The following is a 10,057-nucleotide window of genomic DNA, read 5'->3' on the forward strand; positions in this document are numbered from 1 at the left end:
GTCAAGAAAAAATTTCATGTTACTGTACTTGGTCCCCAGAGGTGTCATACCTCCTCGCTTCTTGTGTAACTCCCTGTGGAGATATTGTTTTACTTTTTGCAATCGATATTTGGTCTGCTTGTGTTCTATAAAAGGACATAACCCCATACACCAATCTAAATGGAGGAAAACATAATTATTGTCATGGAGCTCTCGTGCAAGCCATTTAAAACAGTTGTCAAGCTGCCGGTTATGTTTCAATTTCAGTACGTTGTACAGCGTTAAAAAATACCACAGCTGCACGTTTATCGCTTTCAGCTTTTAGTTCCGAGCAACGCACTGTTTCCTTGCGGACCAATAATAGAGCCGTACTACTTCCGATACGTTTGATAGGTTTATTTTAGCAAACGCAGCGTTACATCAGCTTGGTTTCTAGTTACTGCTGGCTTATGTAGTTAGCGACGTACGTAAATTGCATTATGAAACAGTCAGTGGTAACGCTTTTATAACGCTGCCCTACTGCTGGGTGGCTACAGTTGAATGGCTGCTTCCTTTTCGGGTCGCACTCACATTTTTCGTCCCTGTTTGATATTATTTAGATCCCTTTTCACAGTCGGGATGGACCCCATGGGTTCGGCATTTAGTCGTTCACCCTTGGAGTGTCTTCACTTCGACAATGTCGCTATGAAGAAACTTCCAATCGACCCATCTGAGGAATCTGGGGTGCGGATCGTGAAAGGAGCGTGTTTCTCTCGAGTTCAGCCGCAACCTTTGGTCAACCCCAAATTTGTGGCTGTTTCTGAACCTGCGTTGGCATTGCTTGGGCTAAATGCAGAGGAAGTCCTGCGCGATCCTCTCGGTCCGGAGTATTTGAGTGGTTCGAAGCTGATGCCCGGTTCTGAGCCGGCAGCCCACTGTTACTGCGGTCATCAGTTCGGACACTTTGCTGGACAGCTGGGCGATGGAGCGGCATGTTATCTGGGTGAAGTGAAGGCTCCAGCCGATCAAAGTGTCGACCTGCTTAATGAAAACCCCTGTGGCCGGTGGGAGATCCAGGTTAAGGGCGCAGGACTGACGCCTTATTCAAGGTAACTTGGAAACTGGCTGGTATTTGCACGTGTTGACACTTGCATTACGAACTGCGCCACACGCTCGTTTTTAATAAAAACGACAACAATAAACCTCCAAGGTGCTGGATTTTTTATTGAAATGATAGGACATAGTATTTAATTAACTGGCATTAAAAAATATTTCACTTTTTTTGGAACACGAAAGTTTGAAAAATATGTGCGTATGAACTTCCTGAATATCTGCTCCTTGTTGCTGCAAAATATTCTAATACCATATAAAATAGCCTGCTAGCCTAATTTTGGCGTCGCATGTCAAATGGGGTTTTGAAAGCAAGTTCAATTTCAGCAGTCTTTCTTAATTTATTCTTATTATTCTTTTGTGTTTTTCTCTAAAGCGTCTTTATAACAGTGTCTCTTTCAAAGTTTATTTTGTTTTGTCAATTAAAAACCATAGTAAATCAGAAGGACCATGGGATCTCACTGTGGTATATGCATTAAAGTTTTATTTTGCTCGTTTTTTTTCTAATACAACTTTGCAAATAGTTTCTCTTTTTGATTTAACATACTTACATTTGTTTATAAAGTGTATGTGCAGGCAAATGCCATGGTAGTTATTCTGTTGTGTATGACAGATGTACTCTCTCATGAGTTAGATCCCCCTTTTCCTATTTATAACTTGGGGAGAATAATTCCTTCATGATACAAATGCATTCACACTGGCAAAAATGAATGCTTTTGGGTTCACAAGCAGTTATTTGAGCAGTTCAGCTCTTTCTTTTGGCACTTCATGATAAGAAGGATAGCTCTTGAGAGGGGAAAGCACAGAGAAGGGCAACTAAACTGGGTCCTCATATGAAATGTGAATGTTAACAGGGAAACCTGAAGACACTATCTATTCGAGTTTAGCAAATGGAGATTGTGTGGGAGGTGATTTTAACCTCTATTTTGTATTCAAACAATGTTAAACCGTGAGCTTTTTTTTTTTTTGCCCTGACACAGGCGCTGTGCTGTTAGCATTGTCACGAGGCTGTCACTCTGCACTGCACTTGCACGGGTGCAAGGCAGATTAAAGGATAATCCAGCAGTCACACTTAATTCCCAGCTCATGCTAATAACATTTTTCAATTATTGCACTTAACTTCCCAGATGAAAAAACAAAACTGTTTTCCAATTGTCCAAATTCTGTCAGCCCGTGCCACAGAAATGAATACTTTAGTTCTGTTTTACACAGTGAATTTTTTCCGCTTTACGAATCTGAACAGTAAAAATGACTGGTTTAAATCAATTTGAGGGGAAAAAGGCCAAGTGTTTGAGAGTCAATCGAGGTAAAGAGCTTATGCTTGATTGAGCGCGTTAAGCAGTGCAGGCGATTAGAAGGAACGTTTAAAACGACGATCTTTTCGTACATAATTTATTGCTGAACTGTGTGCTGATAGGTTATTTGAGAATGGCCTCTTATAAATGACAGCTATGCAGGATAGGCCTCGATTCTCCTTATTTGCTTCCATACCGTCTATGTATTCTTAAATGGTAATTGGATTCTGTGCAATAGGCAATTGGTGTTTTCCTATGCGATTTATGTACAGCATTCTACACTCCCTGTGTGGACAGTTATTAGTTGATATTTTTAAAAGGACATTATGATTGAATTCACCTGTATTACCTTGGTCACACAGTATTCAGACATGTGCAGAACATTTGAGACTGTTTTAAATATTTTTTGAATATATTTGTTTTTAAATAATACGCCAAAAATGAACATTTGAACACCTCAACAGCAACGTTTCTTTCTAAACATAATGCCACAGTTACTCAAACATTCACAGAGTTTAATTTGTGGGTGGTCTGATCAGGAGCTGCTTCTACTGAAGTAAGCCGACCGAGCAAAGTCTTGTGCAGGTGGGCTAGTATGAAACTTGAGTGGTGGTGATGTGATATTAGCAGAATGGCAACCATTTGCAATGCGATTCCGCCCCTCGCCCCTCTTCACCAGGCAGGCCGACGGGCGTAAGGTGCTCCGCTCCAGCATCCGGGAGTTCCTGTGCAGCGAGGCCATGTTCGGGCTGGGCGTGCCCACCACCCGGGCCGGCTCGGTGGTCACGTCCGACCTCCGCGTCGCGCGGGACGTCTTCTACGACGGCCGGCCCCGCCTGGAGAGGTGCTCGGTGGTCCTCCGCATCGCGCCCACCTTCATCCGGTCAGCAGCCCTCCTCTTCCTCGTTGGTCGCCTGCTGTGTTGCTCCTATGGGCTGCCTTTAGAGGGAAAGTCCAGCCAAGAGCCAAAAGCCCCTGTTTTTCTATTGAAAACATGCCTTCACACAATAAGCCCTTTGAAGAGTAGTCTTTTTGTAATGTTTTTTTTCTCAATTCTAAGTCAGTGTTCTTTAACCCCTCTTTTCAAATAACTGGAAGCGATAGGCCATGCCAGGGATGTGCCAGCTCCGACCGTGGTCAGGTTCTTAATGGGCAGTTTGTGGTGTCGTGACCACCACCTTCCTACATCTCACTGCTTGCGTTTGCGTTCCTGGGTTCAGGTTCGGCTCCTTCGAGATCTTCAAGCCCGTGGATGACCTGACGGGCCGACAGGGCCCCAGCGTCGGCCGGAACGACATACGGGCCCAGCTTCTGGATTACGTCATCGAGACCTTCTACCCCGAGGTCCAGCGGAACCACGCGGACCGGGCCGAGAGGAACGCCGCCTTCTTCAGAGAGGTGCTGGAGCCAATCGCGTCGCAGTACACGACTGAACCGCCGCTACGGTTGTCTTGAGCGCATATCTCTTACTACCCTCTGTGTGTCTAACTCTGGGACCAGAACCCTGTACCATCTGTACCCTGTACCGTCTGTCTGACTCTGGGAGAAGAACCTAGTACCCCCTGTTCGTCCAACTCTGGGATTGGACCCTAGTACCCTCTGTTTCTCTAAGTGTACTCACATGTATGTATTACGGTCACCAATTACAAAAATGAATTGAATTGATTTCTAATGCTGGGCTAGAACAGAAGCCACGTGGGTTTTGGGAAACGATAACCCAGCTGCAGAAGGTGAGCCATCGCTCTGGAAACAGACGAGGGGTGACGCGCGGCTGTGAACTCGTTTCAGGTGACAGTCCGGACGGCGAAGCTGGTGGCCCAGTGGCAGTGCGTGGGCTTCTGCCACGGCGTGCTCAACACGGACAACCTGAGCATCGTGGGCGTGACCCTGGACTACGGGCCCTTCGGCTTCATGGACAGGTGAGCGCTCCACCAGATGCCCCGCCCCCTCTAACTGACCCCGCCCCCCCCGCCATGGGCTCCTGGCCTGCAGGTATCAAGTTTACCCTGAATTAGAAAAGAACATTTGTGTGTTGTATTGCTTTACGTTAATTTAGCAGGTCTTATCCAGACCCATTTGCAACGCAAGAGAACATAAGTGCGTTCCCTTCAGTCATGTGATCAGTTGTCAGACCTGCCCTGCAGCATTCTCAGTCCTGTCATTGTAAGGGTAACTTCAATGTAGCAGTAAATGTGGGTTAACCGTGCTAACCTTCAACCGCGATGCAAATCAGACAGCATCAGAACGAGCCATAAAAACCATACAAGATGGCGTGATAAACTTGGTTTGTTGGCTCGTCTTTGTTCCGACCGTTGTTTGATTTCGGAGTTCTGAACGTCCCTCTTTCCCCGTGCGTCTGCGTCCCGCCCCGCCCCGCCCCGTCCGCAGGTTCGACCCGGACTTTGTGTGCAACGCCTCGGACACCTCGAGCCGCTACTCCTACCAGGCCCAGCCGGCGGTGTGCCGCTGGAACCTGGCCCGCCTGGCGGAGGCTCTGGGCCCGGAGCTCAGCCCCCAGAGCGCGGAGGCCGTCCTGGACGAGTACCTGCCCCTCTACAACGGCTTCTACCTGGGCAACATGAGGAAGAAGCTGGGCCTCCTTCGGAAGGAGGAGCCGGAGGACGAGATGCTCGTCACTGAGCTCCTGCAGACCATGCACAACACAGGTACGGAGAGAGAGGAGGGACAAACTACTAACAGCTCAGGTACGGAGAGAGAGGAGGGACAAACTACTAACAGCTCAGGTACGGAGAGAGAGGAGGGACAAACTACTGACAGCTCAGGTACGGACAGAGAGGCGGGACAAACTACTAACAGCTCAGGTACAGAGAGAGAGGAGGAACAATCTAACTACTAACAGCTCTGGTACGGAGAGAGAGGAAGGACAAACTACTAACAGTTCAGCTACGGGGAGAGAGGAGGGACAAACTGAAGTCTCTCTTGCTCTCTCTCTCTACCAACTTTTTCTCTTCACCTCCTCCATCCTCACTGTTGGTCTTTTCTCATGTATTCTCCCTAATTTTCTCTTGCTCTCACCCCCCCACCCTTTCTCCACCAGGTGCGGATTTCACCAACACCTTCCGGTGTCTGAGCCAGGTGCCCTGTCCGTCAGGAGAGGAGACGCAGGAGGAGGAGGAGGAGGCGCTGGGGCGCTCCGTGGACCTCCTCATGGAGCAGTGCTCCACTCTGGAAGAGCTGAAGGAGGCTAACAAGCCCACCATGGACCATCGGTGAGGAAAAAGCACCTCCCGGCCTGTAGGGGGCGCCATACTACCAGGAGACACATGCTAGTGTCCTGTTATACACTACTGACTTTTGTATTGAGTATTGCATTCTTCAAAGCATACTAGTGAGAATGTACCTCATAGTACATGAGCATAGAGTGTGCTTCTGTGCTTCATTACATTTATAATACTGTTAACAACCTCATTACTAGCATTAGAATACCTTTGACATGTGTGGATGGGGTGTTCCCCTGTGGATGATGAGGAGCATGACAGGATTGCTCTTCTCTCCCTCCCTCTCTCCTCCCCTCCCTCCCTCCCTCTCTCCCCCCTCCCTCTCCTCCCAGGGAGCTGGTGATGGTGCTCTCTCTGGCGGAGAGCAACCCCGCCCTGTTCCAGATGTTGGCGGACAAGAAGGCCGTCTCCAAGCAGCTGGAGCGCCTGGCCAGGCTGAAGGAGCTGGTGGACACCAACCAGGAGGACCTGAGGGCCAAGCAGAGAGAGGACTGGACCCGCTGGGTCAGACAGTACAGGTACAGGCAGAGCGCTGGGTCAGACAGTACTGGTACGATCATAGTGCTGGGTCAAACAGTACAGATACTGCCAAAGTGCTGGGTCAAACAGTACAAATAGATCTACAAAGAATATCTAGAAAGCGTGCACCACTGACCGCTGGCATCGCTCTATTGGTGCTAACGTGCGTCACGATTGGCTGAGCGCTTCTCTGTCCTCTTCCCTAGGAAACGGCTGGCGCGGGAGCACGGCGGGCAGAGCGACCCGCGGCTGGTGGAGGAGGAGAGGGCGCGCGCGATGGACAGCGCCAACCCCCGCGTGGTGCTCCGCAACTACATCGCCCAGAATGCCATTGAGGCGGCGGAGGCCGGGGACTTCTCTGAGGTGAGGGAACAGGGTCGGGTAAAGAGGAACAGGGCAAGGGGCCGGAGTGGCAACTTCCTGGATTTTCCGCGTTCATATTTTTTGGGCAGTCAAGGCAGTATTCTGGTGAAAATCGAAATATGGAAGAAAGTATTTTATCTGGCACTATCCCCAGTCTACATGGTACTTTCTTTTACGTATGAAATTTTGTTGTCACGTTTTTTTTTTTTTTTTTTAAAGCTAGCTAGTTTGTTTTCAGGCCTTCCATTGAAAAATGAACATAGAATAGCTTCAAATTAAACCCTGATGTCTGTCATGCGACAGATAACAACTTTAGAAAGTGCGAAACATTTGTAAGTCTGTACATGTCGTTGGAGACAAATTTCCGTCTTTCTTGGCCAGGTCCAGCGCGTTCTGAAAGTTCTGGAAAAGCCCTTCTCTGCCCAGCCGGGATTGGAGCAGCCCGGGTGGACACGCCCCGCCGGGGGCGGAGACACGGGAGGAGAGGAGGAGGAAGGGGCAGCGGAGGAAGGGGCGGGGCCAGCATCCCGGCAGCCCTTCGTCCCCTACGACAGCAAGCCGCCGGTCTGGGCCGGCGAGATCTGCGTCACTTGATCTTCGTAAGGCCTCCCTTGAGCTCTGACCCACCGTTTTACTGAGTAACCACCCCCCTTCCCCCTTTCCTTGCTGTCTGTCACTGATCCAGGATCAGTTCTCGTGACCCCATTCCAGCCATTTACCTTTACCCTTCAGAAAGCCCGAGCTGATCTGAGGTCAGTCTCTCTCTTCTTTCTCGGGCTGCATCTGCTCTGTCTGTATCTTTTCTCTTACTACCCCTTGGTCTAACCCTTATTTACTTACGTCCTCCATTTTGAGGGTTGGCGGGTTTGGGGTCGTACACCAGGGGTAGCTCAGCCGTTTCCCTCCCACCGCGAGTGGCCCCCTGTGTGATGTCATCAACGACCGACACCCAGGGCCACCGTCGGCAGAGGGAAGCGGCTTCTCTTCCTTCCTCTCTCTCTCTCTCTCTCTCTGTTTGCCCTCTCTCTTTCTTCCCCTCTCTTTTCCTCTCCCTCTCCCTGTTACTTGGGCGGGTCAGATGTTTTTGGGAGGCGGCGCTGGGAAGGGTGTCCCTGTCGACCGACCGGAAAATGCTACAGGTGGAGAAAGAGAGACGGGTGGCCACGAAAACGTTTGCTGGAGAGAAAAGCAGAAGTATTTTAAAAGTTGTGCGGGGCGCACCCTAACGTTTCCACAGGGTTCTCGCACTGCTTCTGATGCAGGTACATTTATGAGGACTCGAAAGGACAATTCTCAAACTTTCAAGAAAATTTCTAGCTTGATGAGGCAAAAAGTCCACAGAACGTCAGAAACCTTTGATGCTTCAAGTGCTCGATGCTTGGAAGATCAGGCACTGTTTCTCTTCCTCCGTCTCTCTCTCTCTCTCTTTCTCCACCTGTGTCACGGTGCGGTCGTTCATGAAGGCACAGGCAACCAGTCCCACAGTGACCTGTCTGTGCCTGAAGCAGGAGCACCTGAGCCAGTACACACAGACACACACACACACGCACACAGACACACACACTACAAACACACGTACAATGCACAAGCACACACACACACACACACATACACACAAGTACACACACAGACACACACACATACACACAGAAACGCACATCAAAGCTCCTCTGAGGATCGTTATGGAGTTTTGGAACTTTTAAGATGAAATAAAAACCAGAATATATACTGGTGCATTAATTTAAAAATTGCATTTAAACTTGCTGAGTATCGTTATGAAATTTCTGGACTCCATATTCTGTGGAATGTTTTGGGGTGAGTGGAATGAATGAGTGTGTGAATGTGCGAGTGAGTGTGGTGAGTGAATCGACAGCCCTTGGGTAAATGTGAGAGGTGTAGAGACAACCTTCAAGCTGTAACCAATGATCTGAAACGCACAAGCAAACCATCTGGAAGAACTATGAAAGCAAAGCCAACGTGTACCTCTAGCTTATCGACGCAGGATTCATGTTTTGTAGCCGTGCCACACTACTGTGATTACTGTCTTTACGAGTAAATATTCACTCAAGCCACAGTCATTTGAACCCCCATTTTGTTTAATCTGTCAGTAGATTCATTTCCTCCTTCAAACAATAGCTGAAAGCCAGAATTCCATTCAGGATAAGGATTTATCATAAAGTATGACTTTCTTTATCTTAAGCATGTGTGTACAACACGGGGGGGGGGGGGGCTGTGCAGACTTTAAAGACCTTGTGCAATCAAAATCCTAACTTTTAATAGTTATACACGAAGAATGTAAGACATTACATACTACGATATTACGTCTATTTTGTTCTGTTTGGATTTCAACCTTTGTCGTTTTTTTATAGTAAAAGCGACAGTTTTTTTATACTGCCAGTGCTCACTACAGGAGCTTAGGTAAATAACATGCAATTCATATTTTAACCAATCGGCACTGTGTCTGTGCCGTGGGCTTCCAATCAATGTTGTAACATTTGAAAAAAGTAATAAGTAATAATCACGTGTCTCGAGCACTGAAAGGTGATTGCACAGGGTCTTTAAAATCACGCGAAATATTTGGTTTGAATGGTCAACGTAAACGTTTGTGTGGGTCTTTGTGGGGGAAAGACAATATCTGATATCTTTGTATGATTTTCTATGCACTATGACTAACAATCCTCTGTAAAAGTTTAATTCAGCAATTTAATTGGCTGCCAATCACCTTTAATAAATGCATAATCTTGCAACAAAAAAAAAAATAGAATTTATTCTGCTGATGAAATTGGTGTGTTGTGTTGGTGTGAATAATTCCTGGAGATGACATAATAAAAACAAAATAAAAAGTTTATCAAGTTCATGGGTGACATCCAGCAGAAGAATCGGTTCTTTGTGTAGTGAAATGGTCTGTCTATTTTGGCGAGGAGTCTGCCACGTCAATTCCCCTTCTGTTCGTGCTAAAATATTTCAGTTGTATTTTACTTCTGAAAGTTTATAGAGGGGCGTGGGTGCTCTGTAGCCCCGCGAACCTCTGCTATTAACCACGACCACCGAAATAAGTACTTCCAAAGAAAAAGGGTTGGACGTAAGCGTTTACCGTCTAGGGAGTCATGTGTATCGGCGTCCCTCCCTGTTCCGCAAAAGCGCCCACGTTACTACACTGACATTACTGCAACAGTGAAAACGGCAGCAGCGATTGGTCAGGCTCACCTGTGGGTGGGAAAGGGGAGCTGGTTCACACAGGGAGTTTCCCCACTGCGCACGGCTGAGTCAGGCTCAGCCCACCGAGCCCTTGCCATTAACTGCAGCCGCAGGGGAAAATGGACCAAAGCCGAAATAAGGGGGTGGGGTTGAAAGCACTTGTTACAGGATAGGGTGCTGATTTATTAAAAGCCTGGATTCCTTATGGCAGGACCTAACAAAGACTTGAGTGTCCTTAGTAAAGCGCCCTAGCCACACGGCTATGTTTTCTTTTTGGGGGCGGGAAGGGGTGGGCGATATTTCCCGGCAGTGGGTCTAACCAATTTTGGGATTTAAGGTTGTTTTTTTAAAAGTGGGAGCAGCACAGAACAGGCA

General features: G+C 48.0%; 1 protein-coding gene across 1 annotated transcript; it reads left to right on the forward strand.

Annotated features, from left to right (window-relative positions):
• Nucleotides 1-333: 333 nt before the first annotated feature.
• selenoo1 (selenoprotein O1) lies at nucleotides 334-9,266 on the forward strand. The gene is made up of 9 exons (XM_035402310.1): nucleotides 334-1,067; nucleotides 3,043-3,246; nucleotides 3,584-3,761; nucleotides 4,152-4,282; nucleotides 4,752-5,029; nucleotides 5,422-5,593; nucleotides 5,935-6,120; nucleotides 6,328-6,484; nucleotides 6,866-9,266. Exons 1-9 carry the CDS (start codon nucleotides 520-522, stop codon nucleotides 7,085-7,087), a joined length of 2,076 nt encoding a protein of 691 aa, XP_035258201.1. The 5' UTR covers nucleotides 334-519; the 3' UTR covers nucleotides 7,088-9,266.
• Nucleotides 9,267-10,057: the final 791 nt, after the last annotated feature.

Source organism: Anguilla anguilla, chromosome 19, assembly GCF_013347855.1.
Source record: "Anguilla anguilla isolate fAngAng1 chromosome 19, fAngAng1.pri, whole genome shotgun sequence".
NCBI classification, from domain to species: domain Eukaryota; kingdom Metazoa; phylum Chordata; class Actinopteri; order Anguilliformes; family Anguillidae; genus Anguilla; species Anguilla anguilla.